The sequence below is a fragment of the Squalius cephalus genome (genome assembly GCF_949319135.1).
Source record: "Squalius cephalus genome assembly, chromosome: 2".
Taxonomy (NCBI): Eukaryota; Metazoa; Chordata; class Actinopteri; order Cypriniformes; family Leuciscidae; genus Squalius; species Squalius cephalus.
The window spans coordinates 7,889,669-7,917,395 of NC_137123.1; the positions used below are offsets into that span (position 1 = coordinate 7,889,669).

Below are 27,727 nucleotides of genomic sequence, written 5' to 3' on the forward strand. Positions count from 1 at the left end.
AAGGAATAATTATTTTTCAGTGACCATGAACAATACATTTTCCTTAGAATAAATTAATAATCAAAGAGTTCGTTGGAACTGATTAATTGATTGTAACATTAATTTGGCTTACCTCAAAGTTAATCTAATTAACTGACCCAAATATTAATAATTAATCATAATTGGTAATTATGGATTATTATTAATATTTCCCCTTTGAGCTAATATTATTACAATATATATATATATATATATATATATATATATATATATATATATATATATATATATATATATATATGTATATGTGTGTGTGTGTGTGTGTGTATTCTGTACATTTTAAAAAGCTATTTTAACCTGAAAAATCTATAATGTATTCCCCAAATTGTGCAGCATAGTTTCTCTTGATATCAGCATGTTCACAGCTGTTTTGTTGTTGTTTTTAGAGGAACAAGATGTCACTGAATAAGTCCTGCTGACTTCAACATTCACATAAGTCTCCATACATGAACATGCTAAAGTGAAAAATCAAACACCATGGAAATGAAAGGTATGTACTATGTTTCAGGAATGGCACAAAGGTGTGTGACAGTTCAAGTCTCTGTCTTTAGTTCAGTGTGTTAAATAATGTGTTTTTTGTCATTTGTGTATCTCTGGATTATGTTGTGTTGTAAATAAATTCAACACAATCTAAAAGCCATTCTTTTTTTAAATCTCCTCATTCTTTGTGCAAGGTTGCTCAGAATGACAGGGCCTGATAGCTCCTAATAGGGCCATTAGGGAGTGCCTTTGTCTTTCTCATGTGAGAAAACCTTACATATTAATGAGGTGATCCGCCCCTTCGAATAAAGCTTTCTAACACAAAACACGTCTTAGAAATCTTAAATCAATATATTGTCTTATCTGAATGAGCAGTCAGGGTGATTTTCACATAGTTTTGGAGCAAATATTCTAGGCTACGTGATACAATTTTCAAAAGTCTTATGAAGAAATAATCAGTATGGGTTTCATGGCCTTATTTCAGTGACAATTGTTTTTTGTTTTTTTCACAAACCACGCATAAATGTTATTATCTCAAAACTACAAACTTTTACATAAATGCTGCTGATATATTATTGTAGCAGAGTTTGTGCTGAATACAGTGTAATCAGACTTTAGCCATGAAAATATCATAAGTAACAGAAATAACCAGAAATGTCAGAGCATGTCAGAACACCTCCAGGGCCCAGAAAACAGCTCAGACCCCAGAGGGTTAAAGTCAAACAGAAATCAATGAAATACTTTTATTTATGCAAGAAAATGACAGCAACCATCATGTTTGCACTGCTTGAGTACGGAACTGTCTAAAGCCTTTCCCCGTCCCCTTTTGATTGACAGCAGCTTTCATTAAATAGTCAGCCTGTATTATACAGTTTCTTGTTGATAAAATATTAAAGTTTTAAGGTGTTTTTCACCAACATACAAAACACTGCTAGAGAAAACATTGTGCTATTGGACTTTTGATTTTAAACCATATAGTTACTGAGACACAGCCCTGTGACAACTAGCCCCAACCAATCTCCCATAAATCCCCCACACTTAAGATATTTAACAGAACAGTTATAAAATCAAGCTCTTACCCGTTTCACCAACACCCGTGACCAGTGACAGCACTTCAAATGATCAGGATGAAACCAGTATTGGTGTTTTCACACTCTGAATGACACGTGATTAACACCTTATACTTTCACATGAGCTTATGACACCTCACCTAGTGCAGATCGAGCAGAGGAAGAGTTTTAACAGACAACATTAGACTAAAGGCATACACATTAAACTGAGAGCAACTTTACATCAGTCCATAAAGATGCTCATGTTATAATGTCTTCAAACTTGGGAATATCTATATTTAATCTGTTGCATATAGATAGTAATGACAAGTAAACTGTTCTCAGGAAACAGAAAATAATTGCTTGAATAATTTTTCTTTAATTTGAACATGCAGACCAACTATCCTAGCTTGTAAAACACTGGAAGGTATTGCAGTAGCAGTGACGTCAAAACACACATTTCATCGATAACATCACCAGCTGTGCATTTGATGAACCTCCAGTTTACTGATTTATTAATATCAATCTGGAAGTTAAATAAACGAAGAACTTAAAACAGAAACAGAATTGATTAATCTGAATGTTTTTATCATGAGAACAAAGCATTTATTTTTTCAGCAGCCTTGTTCTTCTTGAATGCATCACGTCTCTAAAAATACCGTTTCCTCTTTAGTAAGTGAAACTTCAGCATCACAGTGTGATCACGTGACCTTCATAAGCGATGGAGAGACGCTGAGAGACATCACACCCAAGAGGAAGAGGAAATCAGTCCTGTCAGAGTAACGCTTGAGGCCTTTTTCACATATGGCGGCTTTAGTAAAGGAAGTCCTGCCTTTTAAATAGAAGTTCCAAATTGGTAATCATGTCACTGTAAGCTCAGATTTCCATAGAAACAGTTCTGAGATGCGCGTTCAGGACTGCACAGGTGAATTGGCTGGACAAACATGTTATTAAATCAGAGCACAGAAGTGAAACAGGGCGGCAGTTCTTTATTTCTTTTTTAAATTGTGTGAAGTGATCCTGGTCTGTTTCAGAGTCAGGGTCGCCAGATCTGAGTAACAAAATAACAATAATAGACAAACACACTCATAACATTGTTTGCTATTGCTGCATACGAACAAATGTTGTGTTTTCTGTTCAAATAACTCATTACTGATAATTAGATTGTATTAGTGCTCATTTAGAAGACACTTTATGATCTGAAACGATACAGTGTCACTTTGGATAAAAGTCTCTGTCAATAAATCCCACATAAAGAAATGCTGTGCTCATGTCACTATGAATGCTCATGTCACTATGTCTTAGAAACTGCAGAACAAAGAAAGTGCTAAAGAAAACACTGTCTGTAAAATGACACGTCAAACATTCAGTTGTTGTACACTTGATTAATGTGTTGAGGAACATCACAACCTAAACAACAAAATAAACTTCTGATTATTCTTTTCACTCCTCTATCAGAAATCTTGCGTGGAGCACTGGTCGAGGCAAATTTATGGTGAAATGATTGTCTTTCCACTTCCGTATTATGGCCCTAAAAGTGCTCACTGGACCATTCAGAAGCTTAGAATGGCGCCTATAACCAATGCCATCATTATGTGTTGGAACAATTAGGTTGCGAAGGTCTTGAGACAGCTCTTTGCTTTTACCCATCATGAGATGTGTCTTGTGTGACACCTTGGCAATGAGACCTTTTTGTAGGCCATCCGTTAGGACTGAACCAGCTGTTATTAATTTCCACGGACAGGGGGCTGGATTGCTTTTTAATTACTAATAGTTTTAAGCTGTTGTCTTGGCTTTCCATGCCTTTTTGCACCTCCCTTTCTTCATGTGTTCAATACTTTTTCCCTGTGTCATTTCACATTATTACACATAACTTAATTTCTGAGCTTATTTGTTTTGGTTTCTTTGTATGTACTGATTAATTGGGTTGTTATCAACATCTGGTGAAAATTTCATGTCATTAGCACCTTTGGAAATATATTTACTGAGAAAAATGGTGACGTGTTCAATACTTATTTCCCCCGCTGTATGAACAAAATTCCATTCCACTGGCTCATAAAAAAAAAAAAAAATTAAAAAAAATGCTACAACATGCATTCAAATATAACACTAAAAAGAGTTTGACAGCAGCATAAAAATAATGATGTTGCACATGATAATTGGCGGCATGTAAATCCAACCGTTTGCCCTTGTTAAGTGGTGGCATATAAATAGTTATTCCACATAATAAATAAATACTATAATTGTAATAACCCGGTCAAGTTCACATGAGGCTCACAGCAGAGGATTCAGTGAGATATAATGGTTAACCCTCTGGGGTCTGGGGTGTTTTTGGGGTCCTTGAGATGTTCTGACATGCCCTGACATTTGTGCTTTTTTCAGTTGCTTATAAACATATTAATGGCAAAAAAAAATTACACACTATTTAGCACAAACAGGGCTACCATAATATGTGAGCAACATGTATGTACATGTCTGCATTTTTGAGAGAATAATGTTTATGCGTGGTTATTGAAAAAACTAAAAACTAAAGTTTCTGAAATAAGGCCACAAAACACATACTAAATATGTGGCAATAAGACTTTTGACTAATGGATTTCATCGCCTAGTGTTTTTTCTTCAAAATGATATGAAAATCATCCTGCCTAATCATCCACAAAAAAACGATACATTGATTTTAGTTTTGTGAAACACTTTTAGTTTGGAAAGCCAATATGCGGATGGGGCGTAAACGCTCCAACAGCATCATGCATATGTAGTAGTTCACACCTGGTGAGACTATGTCCCTGCATACTTAATGAGCCATTCATTCAGGTGACGTGTCACCTATAGCTAACTTAAATATACAAGCTTCATAAAAATGATCATTCTAGGAGAAAATTTCAGATGGCATTTAGAGGCTTTTGCATCTGAACTCTTCATATATACACACACACATATATATATGCATGCACATACATACTTTATAATCTTTTCAAAACTAGTCAACGTCTTTCAAAACTAAAGTATACATTTTATCATACGTATTTCAAAGTAAAGGATTCATTAGTTAGTTGATGACTTTATTTTTGACAAAACACATACAGTATATATTCCTCATCTCAGTATAGCAATAGAGTTTGCTAAAAGCTGTTCATTCAATACAGCAGTATTTGAAAATCGATCATATTTTGTAAAATTACATTTATATTTGCATTTATGTCAAAACCTAGACACTTTTAAACATCAAAAGGACATTTATTAATATGTATTCGTGTCAAAATGACAAATAAACTGATTTTCCTATTCAATTTTGCATGGAAACGCTTCCAAGACGCTTGCGTGTCGCGTGAAAAATAGGCGTCGGTTCTATTTCTAGAATGCACGCGTTTTCCACGCGGCTCGTGCCGCGCCTGAGACGCGCGTCTCACACAGGCAGTATGCAAACTCTAAACTGTTAACATGGATGGGAGCCGAAATAAAAACGGACACGCCACGCAGCTGAGACGCTTACGCCACGCATCCAGTGTTTCACCGGCCTTATCCAGCGGATGTGGGCGTTTCACAGGTTTGTATGGATCGCCTCACATTTGCGTTTGAATAGCGCGGTCTCCGAAGGCGGAGTCACATTAAAACTTAATTAGCTGAGATGAGAACGACTGACATCTCTCTCTTTACATACATATTATATAAACTGTGAATATTTGTTTTTTATAAAAATTACTTCATTTGAAAGAAGATAATTCAAGCTTCATGCCTGTGTGACTGTATGCCTGTTTGACTGAGTATTCGCTGAGTTACAGTTCATTTTCGGACGCGTTTCAGAATTGACTTCACTGACGACAGAACTCGCATCATGTTTATTTTTCTTTATTTGGCGAAAAGCACAACACTTTGTTTTTATTATGAGCATACACAAAAAAAATACACACTAAACAGGATCGATTGATGTATAACACAAGCATATAAGATAAAAATTAATATTTTTTTAAAAAAAATTTTTTGCACTCATACGAAAAAAAACGAGCCTATCGCGCCGGCGCGATAGCCGACCTCAGGGGGTTAAGGTTTTTTTGAGTTCAGGAGTCTGATAGTTTGTGGGAAAAAGCTGTTGCATTATCTGGCTGTTCTGCCCCGAATGCTGAGAAACCTCTTGACAGAGGGCAGCAGAAAAACAGTCCATGATGAGGATGGGTGAGGTGTTTTAAAATGTTTTTGGCCGGGTCAGAGTTGAGTGCAGTGAAGAGCCGATGATCTTTTCTGCTGTCCTCGCCACTCTCCGTACAGACTTCCAGGCTGAGGTTTGCAGTCCCCAAACCAGACAGAGATGCAGCTGGTCAGTGTGTTCTCCATAGTGCCTTTGTAGAAAGTGCTGAGGATTGGAGGGACAGCGCAAAAAGTATAGATGCTGCTGAGCTCTCTTTAAAAGAGAGGCCGTGTTGAGGCTCCATGTCAAACTCTCTGTGATCTGCACCCCCAGGAACTTGGTGCTACTGACTAATTCCACCGCAGTGTCGTTGATGAGGAGTGGTGTGTGGATGTGTTGCTTTCTCCTAAAGTCAACAATGATCTCCTTCGTTTTGTCTACATTCAGGAGCAGGTTGTTTCTGTTGCACCAGTCCACAAGCTGTCTCACCTCCTCCCTGTAGGCCTGTTCATAACCAGAAATATGGGGGGAATAAAGTCCACAAACAGCATTCGCACGTGAGTGTTGTCCTCTAGATGGGCCTGGCTACAAAAGAGTAGAGGAAATGAGCTCTTGTGGAGCGATTGGGGCGGTAAGCAAACTGGAAACACTCATAAAGGTACAAAAGCTGTCACTAGGACGGTACCCTTCAAAAAGGTTCAAATATGTACCATTTAGGTACTAATATTTACACTTTTGGTACCAATATGTATACCTTATGCACTCTTTAGGTACAAAGGTGTACCTTTTGAAAAGGTACCGCCCCAGTGATAGCTTTTGTGTGTTTTTCTCTGAGAGTGAGGGGTCAAATGTGGAAGGGAGTTTTGAGATGATATGGTACTTTACCAGCCTCTCGAAGCACTTCATCATTATAGAAGTGAGTGCAACAGGACGATAATCACTGAGGAATGATATTGTGCATTTTTTGGGCACTGGTATTATGGCAGCTGTCTTGAAGCATGAGGGAACAACAGCCTGATTCAGCGAGGTGTTGAAGATGTCTGCGAGGACAGGATCCAGCTGATCAGCGCATTCCTTAAGCACCCGTCCTGGGATGTTGTCATGAGGAACACTTTTTCTCACAGGAGTGGTGTTTAGTGCTTCAAACCGTCCAAAATATGTGTTGAGTTTGTTGAGAAAGCGTGTGTTGTCCTCACAGGGTGGTGGAGTCTGCATACCCTGCCACATGCGTTTGGTGTTCGTAGGGTTGCAGAAGAAACCCTGTATTTTCTGGCTATGGGCATGTTCTTCAGCCCTAATGGCACAGTTCAGGTTGGCTCCAGCTGTTCTGAGCTCCACCATGTGACCAGCTTTGAACGCAGCATTTCGTGCCTTCAGCATTGCACCTACCCCGCTGGTCATCCAGGGCTTCTGATTGGCTCGTGTGGTGATGTTCTTGGTGACACATGCATCCTCCATGCACTACTGAATATATGTGGACACAGGCGCAGCACACTCCTCCGCATTGATGTGTATCCCAATCAGTGCAGTCAAAGCGGTCCTGTAATGCTGACATAGCACCCTCAGGCCAGACCCTCGCCTGCTTCACTGTAGGTTTTTCCTGATAAGCAGTGGCCTGTATGCAGGAATTAGCATCACAGAGAAGTGGAGCCAATGTGGGGGCGGGGGACTTCCTCAAATGCCTTCTTGGTGTTAGTGTAGGCTAAATCCAGTCTGTTCATACCCCTGGTAGCAAAATCCACATACTGATGGAAATGAGGGAGAACTGTCTTCATTTTAGCCTGGTTAAAGTCCTCTGCCACAATGAAAACACCCTCCAGATGTTCGTTTTGCAGATCACTGATGGAGCGGTAGAGCACGTTCAGGGCCTCCTTACTGTTTGCACTGGGTGGGATGTATACTGATGTAATGATGATAGTTGTAAATTCTGCAGAATGGTCTGCATTTTATAGTCAAAAACTCTATGGGCCCTATCTTGCACCCAGCGCAATTGACTTTGTACACCGACGCATGTATCATTCCTATTTTGCACCCGCGCAAAGCGCGCTTTTCCCTCCACAGAAGCACGTCGGTAAACTAGGGAATGAACTTGCGCTCCCGGGGGCGGTTCAGCGCAAAGAGGAGGCGTGTTCCTGTATTTACATCCTGTTTTCGGTTGAAGTCCAAAGTAGTCGATTGCCGAGTTCACGCGCGTGATCATAGGTAACTAAACCTATGCGCGTGAACTCGACAATCGACTACTTTGGACTTCAACCGAAAACAGGATGTAAATACAGGTATTTGCGCTGGCTTAATTAACTTCATTTTTATTCATATCTTTCACATCTACTGCAGTCAGATTCACTCGTTGTTCACTCTGAAGGAATCACTCACATGACCTGTGCACTTGTAATGACACATCAAGGATGTTAAGAGGCTAAAAGCAGGTTTAAATATTGCCCCATTGAAGTCAACAGGGTGCAAATTTTAAAAAGAGGATAACACGGTGTAGGCAACACCGATTTTTGTCGTTGTTCTCTGTATTGAAAGCACTCCAAATTGACAAAAAAATTAGCTCAATGTTAAAATTAACCGGAGTTCTCCTTTAACTACAGCATGAAGCATAAACATGAAGGATGAAGCAGATTGTTGTTCAATAATGAATATCAGGCACCTCTGATCACATTTAGCTGGATTTGTTGGTATTGTTCAGCTCCAGATCTACATGCGTACGGTCCAGCATCTTCCATCTTCAGGTTACTGATGGTCACTGTAAATGATCTGGTCTGAGGATTATCCTTCAGTGAGAATCTGCCACTGATATATACAGTCTTTCTTCCATCAGTTTGTAGTATAAGGTCCCTCTTTTTGGAAGGTCCTCTGTAGAAGTATTTGAAATATTCTTTATATCCTTCTGGATAAGGGCACGTAATGATCACTCGTCGTCCCTCTGTTCCTCTCACTGTAATGTCCACAGACAGTGAACTGCTCACTACACACACACACACACACACACACACACACACACACACACTGCTTTACTCATGTACACTGATAACACACACCATAATGTTAGATAATAAACACTTTTAGTAGAGATCTTCAGCTCTTACCCGTCAGCAGAAACACACAAACTATCAGTGGAAACTTCATTTCTTCATCAGTTCAGTTCAGAAAATCAGTCTGAAACTCTCAGTAGTTCCTCACACGACTCTCTGAAACTCAAACAGCAATAATACTGCTCTCATCTATATGTGGAGAGTAAAATAATACGCTTGTTTCTCGTCTCTCGTGTTGAGAGTCAAACTCATACTGTTCACTGACTGTGTGTCTGTGTTTCCATGTGGCGTTAGATGTGAAAACGCCTAACGTTTTCAAGCCTCTTGGTTTTATATTCTGCAAGCGTAGCTCAACATTGTGGTTTTAACACTATAGAAGCAGCGAGAGCCAAATAAGTATTTTCATAATGTCTGGACTTTCTGCTAAACTCATGCGACAGCTAATATTACGCCGGATACCAGACTTTGCAGGGGAACATGTCTCACTTTATAGAGAAGTGACAGCAGAATGTAGACATGTACTCTGTCAAAGCGGACGTCTGGTTTGAATAGGATATATGAGTATATATTATATCAAAATATACAACAGACAAAAAATATTATTCATAAATTAATTAATACCAGAATAATATATTTGAAAGGATTAATCCTGCAAAATAACCATAAAAGAATAATCATAATAGTCACAATTTTTCTTATACACCAATTTCAAAACATGTTAATAACATGTTAAGCGCTTATGAAAAAAAAAGTAAAACATTTTAAGGAAACATTCGTTGCCAAACACAGTTTCTCCATCATATAAGCTCTGAGAAGAGTTGCATTTTGGAAATGTATTGTGTTTAGCTGAAGCCTCAAAGCTCTTCCTGTGGCTGTAGTTTCACTTCCTGTTTGCCCAGTAATGCCACAAACATCACATGATTAACTGAGGCTAAAGGCCTCCTAGTATTATAATGATAAAGTTATTCATTAGTTAAAGCTTCTCAATAGCAGTTGTTTTTAAGATACTCTAAAAAGCTGTGACATTTATACGTTGTTTTCAATGATTTATCAGAATATGCAGCTTCTTTTGATGGTCATGAATGGAGAAGTACACTCTTTGGCAGCAGATTATTGTAGTTACAACATCAGCCAGCAGGAGCGAACAGATGAAACTAACCAGACAAATCCATATACACATTAATAACTACAGACATACAAAATAATAATAATGAAACAAAATGTATGCTTACTTGCAATTCAGAATAACATGGTGAAATGTGTCCATTACACTAAAGAATAAAAACATCACATGAAGATTCAGCTTTAAACATTGAATACATTTACCTTATTTCTATGATCCATATTTCTGTATGTCAGCTGTAAACATATCAGGATCAAATATAACACTGCTACAGGACTGATAATTACATTTAACAAGAACATAATCAAGTCATAATGAATCTGGTCTTTCTGAATTATGAATAGAAAAGACAAAACGAGATTGGTGAGGACCCAATTTCAGTACAACAATGTAAATTATGAGAAGGATGAAGATTTCTCATGGTTCTTAATATGTTTATGAACGTTTATTATATAATAGGCTTATTAGTTAAAATGAGCTCATTTGTGTTGTGGTGTTGGTTGAGGAAACACAGCTGATGTAAACCACTGTTGTTTCTGTGTCCTTGTCCTCTGGATTACAGTGACGTCCAGTGTCTTTGATCTACAGTCACAGGAAACTTCAGTTAATTAGTTAAAGTGCCTCTATTATGCTTGTTGGAATATTCCTCTCATGCAGTGTGTAATAGAGCTGTCGGTGAATGTTAACGGTCTGCAAAGATCTGAAGTCGAAAGTGCACGATAAATAAGTTACTGTCTCCCAAAAGAAAGAATCGACTCTGAAGCACCTAAACGAGTCGTCAGTAACTCCAGTCTCACTTCTGTGACATGCATACGTAACGCAGTAACACATTTGCATAATGCCTGCCTATGGTTTTCATTGGCTGCACCACATTCAAAATGTGGAAATAAACATATTCCTTTGTGTCTGAAGAAAAGTCTTGAGGAAATAAAACAACTGATTCCCTCCACACTGACCTCTGATGGACAACATGAGAAAATGAACCAATATTCCACTTTAATACATCTTTATTGCATCACTGAGGCGACAGAAACAAACTAGATCATGGCAAAGTGATGCAGTCTAACATTAACCTGCTGAAGACTTCATAATGACACGATGACATGTCACAATGACACCTGATACGACAGACTAAGCGCATGTATGAAAGACACACTGACCTTTCCATTCTTTTAGGTGTGTAATTGTGTTTTAAAAAAAAAGCTTTTGGTGTAAATCTATTACATGTACAGCATCTCCACACATCGTACAACACAATTATAAGTCATTTAAAGGGATGGTTGATTATGATTTCACTTTTCTAACTTTAGTTAGTGTGTAATGTTGCTATTTGAGCATAAACAACATCTGCAAAGTTACAACGCTCAAAGTTCAAAGCAAAGGGAGATATTTGCTTTTAAAGGTGCCGTAGAATGGATTATTTTATTATTTTATAATGTTTCCTGGGGTGCCCTTATAATGTTAGTATGTTTTTTAGATCAAAATTTGTTATAATTTAGAAATAAAAGGCATATTTCCTAGCCTGATTTCATCCATTGATTTGAACACTCTGTTTGAAGGGGCGTGTCTGCTGTGAGACTTCAATGTAAACGCCCTCTGCTGTGATTGGCTGACATGCTTGCATATGAAATATCTGGCATTACATGTAGAGCTATCTGGAAAACTTTTACTATTACAGCTTTTATACGTTTTTACTATTACAGCTATCGGGATTAACGAATCATGAGAAGTTTTTTAAGTATTTAGATCTATTCCCATCACATAAAAGGTTGCAGTGATGAGCATTGAGCAGATGACAGCCTGTTGATCGCGTGAATGAAGATCTTATCACTGCAACGCGATTTACTGATGCATAAACAGTGTTGAACGACTTTGAGAGAAAGATTATCTGTCTGAACTTGAACAATTACACATCAGAAATTAACATAACCCACTGGTTCTCCAGAGGCTCGGATGAAGGAGCTAAAAAAATACTTTTGTGTTCATTTGTACATCCAAACACTGAGCAACTGCCATACTTCGTTCGCTCGTTTGCAAGCCACGATGTCTCTCGAGGAAAAAACAATATCGCGCTGGATCTAGATAACACAGTGTAAATTATCATTAATAAAATCACTACTTACCGCTTGCGGGAATATAACGTTAGTTGAAATTGCCCCCTTCGTCCGTTTGAGACGCCGAGAGATGCCTGGCTGCTTGATATTGTTCCAGGTTAGAAAAACAGTCCGTGGTGAAATGGACAGAGCAACTAACAACTTCGAATTAAACTGTAGCGGTATCCGATTATAGATAGATTATAGATAGATCTGCCATTTTCCCTATGATCCTCCTCCTGCTTGTTTCTTCACCTGCAGAACTTCTGATGATTCGGCTGCGCAGTTCCGCCTGGCACTGAGCATGGGCTGGCATATGCAAATTTTTGGAGGCGTACATATTAATGATCCCAACTGTTGCGTCACAGTCGGTGTTATGTGGAGATTCGCCTGTTTTTCAGGGGTGTTTTTCAAAAACGAGATTTAAATAAGAAGGAGAAAACTATGGTGTTTGAGACTCACTGTATGTCATGTCCATGTACTGAACTCTTGTTATTTAACTATGCCAAGATAAATTCAATTTCACATTCTAGGGCACCTTTAAAGAAATTGCTTTTTAAGGACTACAACAAACGGCTGGCAGGGACTACAAAGCATTCCTCCAGGGTTAGTGACATCACTAACCCTATAATTTACATAAACCCCGCCCCCTGAACACGATTTATACATTATCAGGACAGAATATGCTAATCAATGACTAGAAGATAACTACACATAAGCTACATAAATTCATCAACTAACCATTCAGAAATGTTGTCTACATGTTGTCACTTCTTCTTGAGTGTCTCCATCATTGTCTGACTCCGGTTTGAACATAAAAGGCTAAACGTTTTTTGAAATGTTCAGTGCATGTCTGTGTGGGGAGGTAATTGAAACTCCGCCCTCTGTGCCGGGAGCAGCAACTCATTTGCATTTAAAGGGACAGACACAAAAACGGTGCGTTTTTGCTCACCTTCAAAAAGTGGCAATTTTAACATGCTATATAAAAATATCTGCGGGGTATTTTGAGCTAAAACTTCACACTCTGGGGACATCAAATACTTATTTTACATATTGTGCAAAGGGCATTTTACCACTGTTCTTGACAAGTTGTTGAGGTTTAGTAGCAAGAACCCATTAACCCCTGCTGGTAGATGTCATATTAACCCATTAACCCCTGCTGACCCCTTTTCTATAAAACCTTAGTTTGAATTCATTTTTTGTACACTTAATAATCCATATTATTTTACGTTTTGTTTCTTCTGAAGTTGTGATTACGATGTCCATTTTTTTTTTTACTATGAAACTAGCAGGCCTATTTATGATAATTCCTGAAGGCAGCATTAAACCCCCAAAATGTCAGGTGGTGCAACTGCCCGAACAAATGAACAGACTAAGAAAGTTCTTAATAATTACAATTAATTTTGTATATAATCATTTATAGGTGATATATGATTGTTAATGAGGACACCTGTATTCAGGTGTGCATAATAATGTCATATTAACCCCATTAACCCCTGCTGGTAGATGTCATAATAACCCCATTAACCCCTGCTGGTAGATGTCATATTAACTCATTAACCTCTGCTGGTAGCTGTCAAATTAAGTCCATTAACCCCTGCTGGTAGATGTCATATTAACCCCAATAACCCCTGCTGGTAGATGTCATATTAACCCATTAACCCCTGCTGCTAGATGTCATATTAACCCCATTAACCCCTGCTGGTAGATGTCATATTAACCCATTAACCCCTGCTGGTAGATGTCATAATAACTCCATTAACCCCTGCTGGTAGATGTCATATTAACCCATTAACCCCTGCTGGTAGATGTCATATTAACCCCATTAACCCCTGCTGGTAGATGTCATATTAACCCATTAACCCCTGCTGGTAGATGTCATATTAACCCCATTAACCCCTGCTGGTAGATGTCATATTAACCCATTAACCCCTGCTGGTAGATGTCATATTAACCCATTAACCCCTGCTGGTAGATGTCATATTAACTCATTAACCTCTGCTGGTAGCTGTCAAATTAAGTCCATTAACCCCTGCTGGTAGATGTCATATTAACCCCATTAACCCCTGCTGGTAGATGTCATATTAACCCATTAACCCCTGCTGGTAGATGTCATATTAACCCATTAACCCCTGCTGGTAGATGTCATATTAAGTCCATTAACCTCTGCTGGTAGCTGTCATATTAAGTCCATTAACCCCTGCTGGTAGATGTCATATTAACCCCATTAACCCCTGCTGGTAGATGTCATATTAACCCCATTAACCCCTGCTGGTAGATGTCATATTAACCCATTAACCCCTGCTGGTAGATGTCATATTAAGTCCATTAACCCCTGCTGGTAGATGTCATATTAACCCATTAACCCCTGCTGGTAGATGTCATATTAAGTCCATTAACCTCTGCTGGTAGCTGTCATATTAAGTCCATTAACCCCTGCTGGTAGATGTCATATTAACCCCATTAACCCCTGCTGGTAGATGTCATATTAACCCCATTAACCCCTGCTGGTAGATGTCATATTAACCCATTAACCCCTGCTGGTAGATGTCATATTAAGTCCATTAACCCCTGCTGGTAGATGTCATATTGACCCCATTAACCCCTGCTGGTAAATGTCATATTAACCCATTAACCCCTACTGGTAGATGTCATATTAACCCCATTAACCCCTGCTGGTAGATGTTGAAACTACACTATACGACTTTCTCCATTGACGGCCATTCAAACAATGTTTCTTTATTGTTTGTTATATATGAAGTTATATATTAACTTTATTTATACATTATACACTTTATAAACTGTGTTTTGTACATAAAAGTGAGACAAAAGATTAAATAATAATTAAAACAATGTAGATTTTACCAAATTTTGAGAGTCTTTTTCATTTATGGTTGATCACTGAATATATCGTTAGACCCTCGTTTGTTGAGATGTTATGTGGATGTGTTGCTGTTACGTAGATCAGTTCTGTCCCACTGTCCTGTGTTGCTTTAGGAGACTTTATATTGGCATAATAATCACCGGCTGTATCTGTCACCTGATTGGTCGAGTGGGTGTGACTGGGGTTTGAATCAGGCTGCTGATTGGTTACTGTGGTGTAAAGAGTAGAGACTTCTGTACAGTTGTTGTGGTGTGATGCAGGCATCTGATTGGATGAAGATGTTACCACGGTGACGTCTGTGTTTGGAATATCCTCATACATGCGTTCAGTCTGAAAAACAACATACATTAATAATTGAATAGTTTATGTAGATAATTCTCTCTGTTGATCAATAAACAATCATTTAACATGTATGTCTGATCATCTACAGGTAAAGATTTGAACACTCACCTCTGTATTGTGCTGCATGTTTTGCTGAAATAAAGCTGCATGAAAATAGAGATTAAGTCAATTTACACACTAAAATATAACTAAATAATAACACTAATAATCACAAACAAACTGTTACCTGTCCCAGATTTCCTCTTCCTCTTCTTCAGGATGATGAAGGTTCCAGAACACAGAGTCAGAACCAGCAGAACCGAACCCAGACCGCCAGCAACAGAAGCCAGATCTGAACAACACAATGTACAGATGTACAACACAACAACACAATGCTGATTCTGATTATACTGTTTAGTGAATAATAGTCTATATAATATTGTGCAACCGACGTGAAACTGCAATGGTAAACCTCAACTCTTCAGAAGGAAACACTTCTGTCTGTGGTTGATGTCAAAGCAAGTTAACCACATGAGTACATGACTCTACAAATGTTCAAACCAATTTCCTTTCAAAGATTGATCATGTGATCAGACAGTTGCATTATGGGTAGTGTAGTTTGTGTTCTTACTAATGTTTGTCTGATAGAGTTGAACTGTAGTATTTCCTGTTGTTGTTCTTGTTGTTTCAGTTTCTGTTTGATGAGTCTCTGACAGAGAGAAACACCAGTGACTGTGAATCATGCAGTGAGAACATGAACACATATAAACTCTAAAGCTCTACATTCACACACAAACCATTCACATCACGTGAATATGAACAGAAGTTGTATATTATTTTATGCATAACACTGATTACTCACAACTAAAAATATTTTAATGTTCATTCTAAAGACACTCTTATCCAAAGCAAATAGTGCATTTTAATAACCAGGAGCAAACATCTGAGGACTGAACCTTCAGTCTTCAACAACTTTAACACATTTAATCTCAAAGGAATCTAATATATACAGTATAAATGACTTCAAGTGCATTTAGAAGCACAATCTTCAAGAAATAAGAGTCATAAAGAGCGACAGACAGAGGAACTGACCTGATTGTGGATTCAGTTCTGTTGTACTGAAAGATGACGGTGTTTCTGAAGAAGGGCTGATGGTTGAAACTTCAGTGGTCTTTTTATCTGAAGCATCACAGGAAAGATCAACTTAAAACACTGACACTGAAGTTCATTTAAAATACATACAATCTTTCATTCAATCTCTGTTTTAATCACTCTGTTTCTTGTTGTGCCAAAGAAATCCAGTAAATTCACTTTAACGCACTACCAAGTCATAGTTAATAGTGACAATTGGACCCTATAATATAAAGTGTGACCAGAACATGGGAAATCTTTTATTTGTACTTTTGTCAGTAAAATAAAGTTGAAACAAAATTAACAAATCACAGATTGTTCATTTGTATTGCACTGTTAAAAATGTTCGTAATTTTAACAGTAAAAAACTGTAAAAAAGCAACGGAAAAAAAATGTTAATTCCTTAACGGTATGTACCCTTACTATATACAGTGAAAAACTGTAATAGCTCTCACGGGACATTTCATGTAATTGTACATTAATATACTGTTAAATGTACGGATTTTGGAAGTACACTGTAAAAAAAAACGTACCGTTGCATTTACCGTACCTTACCGTAAAAAATACGGTAGCAAATGTTTACTAATTTTACAAAGTTTTACATCATCGAACTAAAAATTACGGTGAAAAACTGCCAGCTGGTTGCCAGTACTTTACCGTAAAAAATACGGTATAAATATTTATGTTTTACGGCATTGAACTAAAGTTTACGGTAAAAAACTGGCAGCTGGTTGAAAGCGATTTACCGTAAAAAATACGGTAGTAATATTTTAGGTTTTACGGCAGTGATCTAAATATTACGGAAAAAACTGGCAGCTGTGGTTGCCAGTACTTTACCGTAAAAAATACGGTAGAATTGTTTTTGCTTTTACGGCACTGAACTAAAGTTTATACGGTAAAATACGGTAGTAATATTTTAGGTTTTATGGCATTGAACATTGAACTGAACTTTTATATAAAAAATAAAAACCTGCCAGCTGTGGTTTCCTGTAATCTAATTATTTAGAATTACCAGAGGTTTAGACGTTGATGTTTTATTGAAAATGATAAAGTTTGAAGTTACCATTATGGAGATGAGTGTTTGCTTTAGTTGGGCTCTCTGACTTTTTAACTTTAGATTTACTCTGACTGCCTTAACTGTGTGGTTATATAACACAAATGTTATGGCATGAAAATTAGAGAAAAAAATGTAACCAGGTGATGATGGCAGGTTACTGATGAGAAAATAGTCATATTGTGGCCTGATTAACTGACCTCATAAAGAGTCTTATCTCTCTCTTTGAGCGAAGTGATAATATTGATTATAATATTACAAATAAATATTTCATATTATTGAGTATAATATTTCTGTAAATAAGCAACAGATAATATGAAGAACTTTAAAAATACATGGTGTAGAAAAAAGGATTTAAACTACTGCTTGATTTAAACCAACACAGACATCAAGATTCAGCGTATGAATCTCAACAACGGTGACAATCAACACAATAATCAGATAAAACTCTGAACATCACAAAACAAGCTACTAAAAAGCTGCAACAAAAACAACATCAAAAATAAAAGCAGATATAATAATAAAAGAAAATACTAAGGCAATTCAGCATAATGTATTCCTGCTGCAATGCATGCTGGGAGATACTGATGAGTTTTGATTGGAGGCTCAATTAGGGCTGGGCGATTTAAATCGCGATATGGTTATGCGCATCTCGTCAGTAAAGCCGGTTCCTTGATTAGTAGTAAATCGCCATCACCTGCTTTCAGATGAAGCGGCATTTAGGGCTGAGGAGATAATTAAGTGATTAATTTAGTGATGATTGAGCATTATTGAAGACACCTGATGTTAACAAGCAGAATCACTGAAGAAGAAAATCACAAATTGTAAGTTACCATTAAGGTGATGGGTGTTTGCTTTAGTTGGGCTCTAGACCATTATATGTTTACTTTAATATTTACTGTTGTTTGTCTGCTGTTATTGATTTGTAACAGTTAAATGAACAAAGTAAAATGTTATCTTATAGTGTTAGTTATGTTTTAACATAATCATGCTGTGATCTGAAAAAGGAAACTTATTGAGATAGTTTGGTTTAACTTGTTAGCAGCAGTTTTGTGATTCTTCAGCCTATGATTATCAGTACTTTACTTACAATTCAATATATTTAATAAACATTGTTCTGATCAAAAGACTTTCAGATAAATTCATTTAAAACACAGACATGAAGAATCAGCCTGTGAATCTCAACAATGGTAACAATAATAAAGCATGTTGCAGTGGCTGCCACCAATCACAACTCATTAATGGCTCCCATCATGCATTGCGGTATGAATAAATTATGATCTGAATTGTCTATGTAATTTACTTTTCCTCATTGAATATTCTGCTCCTCACCATTGTTGAGATGCATAGACTGAATCTTGACATCTGTGTGTGCCTAAAATAATGTTTTTTTTTTTTTTTTAAACAACTTTTAAGAAATCCTTTATATTATATCAAAAAGTCTGGGCATTTATGCAGATTCACTAACCAACAACATAAACCAAAGTCAGAAAGAAGGATTTTAATGAGTTCTGTGACATCTGTGTGTGCCATCATTGATTCACAACTGCCATCACACGATTCATTTTCTCTCTGATTTCCTAGCCATAATCAACATGTCTTATATACACAGAGTTACAGCAGGCAAAGAAAAACTAGTGTCAGAAAGTCAAGAGCCCAACTAAAGCAGTCACTGATCTCCATCATGGTTAAGGATGGCTGACGCGAAACAGTCGTTCCGAAGCTTTGCGAGATCCCGAAGCGCAGATGTGTCGAAACACTGATCCGAAGCGTGATTCGAAACACCCATGTCACGTGACTATGACCAAACGAAGCCTCGAAGTGTTTCACTAAGTGTTTCATCAGGTGTGGTCCGCCGAATCAGCGTTTGATTGACACGGTCGGGAACAAACCACACAATCGCACATCTGTATAAAAGTGAAATAAACGCATTTTGACCTCGTGGGTTTTTGTGAGAGGAGTTTGACTTTGAGGTAGCGGATTTTTGGTGATATAGTGACATAGTGCGATTTGATTAGTTATAGGCAATTTAGGCTTACATTTAAATTTACACAACACATTGACTGATGCTAGAGACAGACAGAGTATATATGACACATTAATAGATACATAGCCTAGATATACATAGACAGATTAGGCTAATAGATAGATACATATAGATAGATTACAGATACATATAAATACATATATTATAGATAGATACATATATAGATAGATTATAGATACATATATAAATACATATGTTATAGATAGATACATATATAGATACATAGATTATAGATACATATCTAGATACATAGATAGATTCATATAGATAGATAGATTGATTTGGATAGATAAAATGGAGGCTCCCCAGAAGAGATCCCGTACATCTGTGGTGTGGGAGCATTTCCATTAAGAAACCCCAAATAAAGTGAGATGTGTGTATTGTGATCGGTATCTAGCCTACTGCAACAATACATCATCCATGATGCGCCATTTGAGGAGCACTCATCCTGCCATTTTGCAGGGTGCAGAGGATGGCATTCCCCCTGTAGGCTACCTAGGCCTGCTACTGACACTGTTGGGCCATCTATGCAATGTATGCATTGTTTGAAATATAATTATAATTGAAATATAATTATAATTGAAATATAATTACAACCTTTTGGGACACTGTTTATAAAGTCCATAGCCCAATGCCCTACAACCTAATGTCCCAATCACAACTGCCAATCATGTTAAAAATAGCTTCAATGTGAATATAATATAATATAATATTGTGTGAATATACATTTTATAGGTCTACATATGAGTACCCAATATACTGCAGCTGATGCCACAGTGGAAGTGAAAAAATACATCAACGATGCATATTTGCCCAGAACTCATGATCCACTAACTTACTGGAAAGAGAGAGCAGTAATCTTTCCTCATTTGTATGTCCTTGCTAAAAAATATCTTTGCATGCCAGCAACAAGTGTCCCTTGTGAGAGGATTTTTTCAAAGGCTGGAGAAATTATCTGTAAAAAAAAGAAGTAGGCTAAGTCCTTCCACAGCAGAGAAATTAATATTTTTTTAATAAAAATCTCTAAAAAAGTGAGACATTGTGGCTTGAATTATTTTATTAATATTCATTTTTCATGACCAAAATAACATTATGCACAGTGAGGAGCCTATAGGTTACAAGCTTCACATATTAGAAAATTATAATAATAAAAAAAAAAAACGCATTTTTTTAATGGCTCCTCAAGGTTGTTTCTGATCAACACCTGCAAGTGACCACTAGGTGTCACCGTTGAGACGGGTGTCGGATTGATTCGAAGCCTCGAAACAATATGGCACATTTGGTTCAACTGTTTCATTTGCTTCACGAGGCCTCGATCTGGCCATCACTAATCATGGTGACTTCAAATGAAACAATAAATCATCAACATCTAAACCTCTGTTAATTCTCAAACAGAACTGTAGGCGTCTGCCAGAAATAAAGTCAGTCTGGTTAGTAATAAGTGAAGCTGGTAATGCTGTTTGTGGAGTTGTTTAATCCTCCTCTGCTGAGATCTTCACAGATTTAATGTTTTTTATCTTCAGTTGATTTCATCTGAGGCTGTGGCTGAAGTCAGTTGTAGTTCTTGTGTTTCTGCTCGTCTCTTTTTTCTGTTCCTGTTGTTTCTCTAAATGGACATTCCCAGAATTCCCTGTGTGACACTTCACATTTGATGCTATTTAATTTAAATAATTATGTTTCTTCTTGGTTTTTGTTATCAGTTTATATTATATTTTTTTGGTTTATATTACATCATATATTGTTTAATGAATGTTTATGGCATTATTTGGAGTCACGTGTGTATGTCACCATGATGGTGTTTTGTGTTTGTGTGTATGACACTGTGCACCTTCTCAATATTACCATGTACCTCAGTTTGTGAAAAACTAATGGTATACTTAAATCATCGTGTTTTTTTTTTGTTTTTTTTTATGCCATTTGTGTTATTATGATGGTTTTCAGTATATTGCAAAGATATAAAGTAGACTTTAATACTTCAGTGAAATTTAATGATAACATTTATCGGTTTATGTAATATAACGGTCGTCCCATGAAAACTAAAAGGTTCCTACTGTATTTTTTATGGTAAAGTACTGGGAACCACAGCTGATGTTTTTTTACCACACATTTAAATCCTGCTAAAGGTTTTTTTTTTTTTTTTTTTTCAAAGTAAGGTTGCTACCATATTTTTTACGGTAAAATACTGGCAACCAAGCTAACGTTTTTTACCGTAAATTTCACAGGGTTTTTTTTACATTGTGTTTTTTTGCCCATAAATTTAAATCCCGTAAAACATAAAAGGTTGCTACCTTATTTTTTACGGTAAAATACTGGCAACCACAGCTGCCGGTTTTTTACCGTAAATTTCACGGGTTTTTTTAAACAGTGTGCATTTTACAAAATTATCCAACTTTTCTGGATTTGGGGTTGTACAAGATTAATGACTTGATCTCTCACTCTCAGCTTGTCTCCATGCAGTTCATTTCTGCTATTAACAAATGTAATCACTTACCATCTTTAACCAGCAACACCATCTCTGAATAGACATCAATCAAAGGCAGAGTCCTGCTCACAGCACACCAGTATTGGCCTTTATCTGCTGTTCTCAGATCAGTGATGGTGATGGTGAAAACTCTGGTCTTTGTGTCGTCAGTCAGAGAGAATCTCTTGTCTTTAGCTGGAGATCCTGATTCAACCATGATGTTTTTAAATCCAATGTATTTACACTCCCCTTTACAAAAATACTTTGAATGAGATTCATATTTAGATTCATATGAGCATCTGATCTCAACTCTCTCTCCTCTGTATCCAGTAATTGTCTGTGGAGCTCCAACAACAACAGCTGAAAACACAAATATCATTATATAGAGCTGTTATGTGTGAGCAAGAGACATAAGCAGGCCAGAATAATAACTGACAAATATCATCCATATGAGTCTGATGATCATGTGATAACAGAGGAAAAACAAGAGAAGATGTCAAACTCTGTGTAAAAGAGCTGAGAGTCTCAAACTCACCTGTACAGATGCTGGAAAAGAGCAGCAGGACGTCCAACATGATGAAATTTGACAAGCGTTTCGCTGAAATAAAAGACCAAATTCTGTGTGACAAACGTTACTGTCGTTCTCTTCCGTACTGAGTGAACAATGTGCGTCAGCAACTGAAATATATATTTCCTTCCCCTTTTGTGTCTCTAACCACATCCAGCTCTTCATGACATCAGTGATGATTCACCAAACTTTATTAAATATATAAGCAGTGTTTTACTCTGTGAGGAAGAGATGATCCACTTCATTATAAGAGGGAATGAGGATCTGTGACATTTACACAGTGTGTAAAATATGAGTGTTTCACACAGCGTTCCAGTGAACAACTCTTCTAGGACATACAGTATTAAATATAAATGATGAGATCAAAATAAAATATTAAAATATATAACAACTTCTCAAGTATCAGTTCTCTTCCTGTGTTCATCGTCATAAGAAAGAAGAGTCTTACACTTGTAGTCCAGCCGGCAGTTCACATCACACTGATTCCCTCCACAAAAACACAATAGGATTGTCCCATAGGCTTCTGGATTATCGGGAAAAAAACAAGCTCTGTGATCAACAAAAGTTCATGATACACACATGTTTCAGAAGAACATAACTTTTATGAATATTGAAGCCTAATGCAGTCGCCAGAAGTGAAAAGCTAAAGGTAGGCTATAAACGAACTACATCACGGTCACATGACTTCAACGTCACCATCACTAAACTTCTGAAAACTCTTTCAGTTTTGATCTAGAAACATTTTCCCAGAAGGTTTGAGTTAGAATAGTTTATAAGATCTCAATGATAAGCATATCGATGCTGTAAAAGCACTGAGTTTACATGTTCGGCTGATGACGTTTAATCTCCTCGACTGACTCTGTCGTCACATTTAGACACTTGTTAGCAACCGCCTTTTTCAAGACAAGTAACAGCTTCAATAAATCACGAGTGGGGAAATACTGATGTGTTTTATGTCGTAGAATAAAGCGTGTCTTGAGCTTGTGTTCACCACAGACCTTATTTCAGCCATTTAACCAAAACCCATTTCAAAAACCCATTGACTTTGGGACGATGAAACCAGAAGTGCTAAAATGCAACTCGCTTCCAAGATTTGTCCAACAAACTGATGTCAGACCTGCACCTCTACAGCCATCTTACCCTGAGGGAACGTGAGGAGTTTCGGCACAGCGCCACCTAGTGTTGGCGGATAATGGACAATTGATATTTTAGCCTATAAATAGTTTAATATCAAGCTGAATGACACCCAACTTTCCCATGTTGGCCATTTACTATTTTGTAGTAACATGATGTATTTTATGAACTCAATAGGATGTTATTACGAAACTTGGTTTGTGTGATGATGTCCTGAAGGAGCCTGAGAAGATATAAAGAGCTGTGTAGTGTTTTATACAATATCTTGTCAAAGCTACTGCCTTTTGCACTTAAACTTCATCATTGCTCTGATTCTCTGCTTTCTTAATGTTGCCTCTTGTGTGAATTGCCTCATAATCGCTGGTTGCTGCTGTATTTACATTTTTAATAGCTTTATTGAACTGTAGATGAGGTGTACCAAAGAATATTGAATTTTGTGTCATTTTTACATTTTATTTACATGTTTTATTTTAGTTGTTAGTAACATTTCTGGTTAGTATATACACTTTATAAACTGATAACAGTAAATATATATATATATATTATCAGCAGTAAACGTAGAACAAACAGGCAGGGATCAAACACCAGCAAAAGAGATATCCAAGGCTGAACACAAACGGACACGGTAAAAAATTGCTGTAAAATTTACAGAAACTTACTGGCAATTTTGGTTGTAAAGCCTGTAAATGTACAAGAGTACTGTAAATCATAAACTACAATTATACAGCACACCTGTAAAAGCAGCAAAACAAGAGTAACTGTGAATTTACAGTTCTTCAATGTAATCTTTACAGTATGTTACTGTTATTAATAATGCAAAGGCAGGCAGAGTTTCAGGGTGTCTGGCCAGAACAAGACTTCACAATGATGGAGTGGAGAGAGACTGAATAAATAGTCGGCATGATGAGCGGCAGGTGTGCAGATAACCAGTGCCAGGCACGGGTCATGGGGAACGGAGTTTAAATGGATAATGTCAATATTCGGGAGAGGGAGCGCTCTGGAGGCGAGTAGGAGGAACCACAGAGGCTTGATTCGTGACACAATGTCTGTGGACAGTCTTTTTCATTTACGGTTGATCACTGAATATATCGGACCCTCGTTTGTTGAGATGTTTTGTGGATGTGTTGAGATGTTTTGTGGATGTGTTACTGTTATGTAGATCAGTTCTGTCCCGCTGTCCTGTGTTGCTTTAAGAGACTTTATATTGCCATAATAATCACCGGCTGTATCTGTCACCTGATTGGTCGAGTGGGTGTGACTGGGGTTTGAATCAGGCTGGCGATTGGTTACTGTGGCGTAAACAGGACAGACATTTGTGCAGTTGTTGAGGTGTGATGCAGGCGTCTGATTGGATGAGGATGCAGGCGTCTGATTGGATGAAGATGTTACCGTAGCGACATCACTGTTTGGAATCTCTTCATACATGCGGTCAGTCTGAAAAACAACACATACATCAATAATTTAATAGTTAACATAGATTAAACACTCTGTAGATCAATAAACAATAATTGAACATGTATGTCTGATCTTCTACAGGTAAAGATTTGAACACTCACCTCTGTATTGTGCTGCATGTTTTGCTGAAATAAAGCTGCATGGAGCATGAATAGAGAAAAAAGACAAATCAATTTCAACACTAAAAACAGGACTTTATAATCACAAACAAACTGTTACCTGTCCCAGATCTCCTCTTCCTCTTCTTCAGGATGATGAAGGTTCCAGAACACAGAGTCAGAACCAGCAGAACCGAACCCAGACCGCCAGCAACAGAAGCCAGATCTGAAGGCAACGCTAAACACATGATATTTACATGATGAAACACAAACTGATTCTGATTATACTGGAAAATCAACAATAACATTCTTATAACTAATATAAATTCCTTTGATTATTGTACCATTAGGAATATTGTAATATTGTAAATATCCAGTTGTTATATTGTGTAACTGAAGTGAAACTGCAATGGTAAACCTCAACTCTACAGAAGAAAACACTTCTCTTCACGGTTGATGTCAAACCAAATGAACCACATGAAATCTGATATGTGCATCATTTTATATTTATACAGTAGATCAAATGTGTCTCCACAAATGTCCAAAGCAATTTCCTTTCAAAGAGTGATCATGTGATCAGAGAGTTGCATTATGGGTAGTGTAGTTTGTGTGCTTACGAGTGTTTGTCTGATAGAGTTGAACTGTAGTATTTCCTGTTGTTGTTCTTGTTGTTTCAGTTTCTGTTTGATGAGTCTCTGACAGAGAGAAACACCAGTGACTGTGAATGTGTCGCTCATGCAGTGATATAATAACACATAATAATAATAGACAAACACACACTTAACACTGTTTGCTATTGCTGCATATCAACAAATGTTGTGTTTTCTGTTCACATCACTGATCACTGATAATCAGTATTAATAAAAGGTAAATTCTCTTCTTTTTACCCTGTTTATCCTCTTCTCCTCTTCTGGAGGCGCTGTGTGAAGTGATCCTGGTGTGTTTCAGAGTCAGTGTCGCCAGATCTGAGTAACAAAATAATAATAATAGACAAACACACTCATAACATTGTTTGCTAGTATTCAGTTATTGTACATTTGATTCGAGTGTTGAAGAACATCACAACCTCTAAATGTTCAGTGTGATGCAATTTTGGTTTATTTTTCACAGAATTTGAAGCTTTCAAGTTTCCAAGTTGATGCAAGTTTGTGTAAGACATGAATGGTCTTGAATTGCATCATGATCTTGAATGCAGCATTAAAATTGTGTTTAGAAGCTTTGATATCTCTGCATTCACTATAATCAGATGAACTATTAATGTTTTGATGGAAGTTAAGTTCTAAAAAGTTATGAAAACACAATCAAAACAAGTCAAGTCAAGTTTATTTATATAGCGCTTTTCACAATACAGATTGTATCAAAGCAGCTTCACAGTCAGGGGCGGAGCCAGACGATGTAAACATTCGGGGCTTAGCCCAAACCTAGGGGGGTCCGGGCCGGGGACATACTCCCCCGGGAAGATTTTTTTCCCATTTACGTCTAAATGCACTATTTTTCAGGCTGTTTGAGACAATAGAATGCCTAAAAATCTATACACTATCTGGGAAAATAAACACAGTGGTATCTGGTGGCGTGTAAAACTTATAACAGCCCTTGACTGGAGCCAAAACGCCACCATAACTCGCTGATAATCATTTAAGTCTCATGTGTGCAATAAAAGTTCCAAAGACCTGTGTCTTATTATTAAATTTATTTAATTAGCAATACTCTGCTGCTACTATTTATTCATTATTACTGTTCACCATAACAATTCCTTTAATTACGTAAATACTAATACGTTTATTACATTATTACAGGCGCATCTCAAATTTTGAATATTGTGGAAAAGGTCATCGTGCTGCACCACCAGAACAAGAATGACAGATTCTCAGGAAACCTTTGCAGGTGTTTTGAGTTGATTAGCTGATTAGATGTCAGGTCGTATAAAAACATTCTTTGTTCTAGAATTCTAATACTACATTTTGAGATGGGCGTACTGGAGTTTTGATTTCCATGAGCTGTAAGCCCTTATCATCAAGATTAAAACAATAAAAGGCTTGAAATATTTTACTTTGTATGTAATGAATGTAGAATATATTAAAAATGTACTTTTTAAATTAAAGTATGGGGGAAAAAAAGAACTTTTCCACGATATTGATGCATCTGTACTTGGAATTGTTGTCATCAGGAGGAGGAAATATACTTTCTCATGTCTTTCTAATCTTCTTTATCACTATATTATCAATTATCCCACTAATGTGTCGAGATTAGCTGTAAAACATGCCCTGAGATAACTTACCATTTGATACAAGCTGTGTGTTTTGGTTTTACGAGCCCCCCTCCCCTCGGTTACGTCCATATTGACTTCAGCCGGTTAGCCAGTAAGCTCGCTACGACACCAGTGAAACATACAACAGCCCGCCAGCCCCTGATGACAACGACGAAGAAGAAGATTTATATTCTTCTTCGTTAGTTTTTATTGGCAGTTGGCAAACAAGCTGATAGTGATGCGCGATGCATTACCGTCCGCCACCACAGGTGATAGAGCTTTTGTTTAATTTTTTGCCGCTCCAGTCAGAGAGACTGAGAGGAAATGAAACGAAGTTGAAGTTATTTTAAAAAAACTAAAAGATTTGGGGCTTTTGAC

At 37.2% G+C, this 27,727-nt stretch overlaps 3 protein-coding genes across 6 annotated transcripts in view; all 3 read right to left on the bottom strand.

The window, feature by feature from the left end:
* The window catches only part of LOC307148933 (B-cell receptor CD22-like), a gene marked incomplete at its 5' end in the record, with an annotated part of 28,625 nt that extends 21,473 nt beyond the window's left edge, over positions 1-7,152 (bottom strand). The window contains 3 exons of the mRNA XM_079854879.1: positions 1,599-1,631; positions 6,022-6,198; positions 6,580-7,152. Coding sequence (XP_079711005.1) covers positions 1,599-1,631; positions 6,022-6,198; positions 6,580-7,152 — 783 coding nt within the window. The remainder of the gene's footprint in view (positions 1-1,598; positions 1,632-6,021; positions 6,199-6,579) is intronic.
* Positions 7,153-14,667: 7,515 nt separating this feature from the next.
* Positions 14,668-27,727, bottom strand: part of LOC307151397 (uncharacterized protein) — a 62,629-nt gene continuing 49,569 nt past the window's right edge. The window contains exons 1-7 of one of the 4 annotated variants that reach the window (XM_079859399.1): positions 22,382-22,505; positions 21,877-22,206; positions 16,246-16,332; positions 15,785-15,847; positions 15,401-15,505; positions 15,283-15,317; positions 14,668-15,162 (exon numbers count right to left, since the gene is read on the bottom strand). In XM_079859399.1, coding sequence (XP_079715525.1) covers positions 14,833-15,162; positions 15,283-15,317; positions 15,401-15,505; positions 15,785-15,847; positions 16,246-16,332; positions 21,877-22,206; positions 22,382-22,421 — 990 coding nt within the window. In that variant the 5' untranslated portion in view covers positions 22,422-22,505 and the 3' untranslated portion in view covers positions 14,668-14,832. Of the gene's footprint in view, positions 15,163-15,282; positions 15,318-15,400; positions 15,506-15,784; positions 15,863-16,245; positions 16,333-21,876; positions 22,207-22,381; positions 22,506-27,727 lie in introns of those variants that run through there. The other 3 variants (XM_079859397.1, XM_079859400.1, XM_079859398.1) reach the window with 3 other exon arrangements.
* The window catches only part of LOC307151370 (uncharacterized protein), a 5,412-nt gene continuing 1,673 nt past the window's right edge, over positions 23,989-27,727 (bottom strand). Inside the window, exons 4-8 of the mRNA XM_079859363.1 lie at positions 25,989-26,066; positions 25,719-25,796; positions 25,223-25,339; positions 25,105-25,139; positions 23,989-24,982 (exon numbers count right to left, since the gene is read on the bottom strand). Of these exons, the coding sequence (XP_079715489.1) occupies positions 24,611-24,982; positions 25,105-25,139; positions 25,223-25,339; positions 25,719-25,796; positions 25,989-26,066 (680 nt within the window). The 3' untranslated portion in view covers positions 23,989-24,610. The remainder of the gene's footprint in view (positions 24,983-25,104; positions 25,140-25,222; positions 25,340-25,718; positions 25,797-25,988; positions 26,067-27,727) is intronic.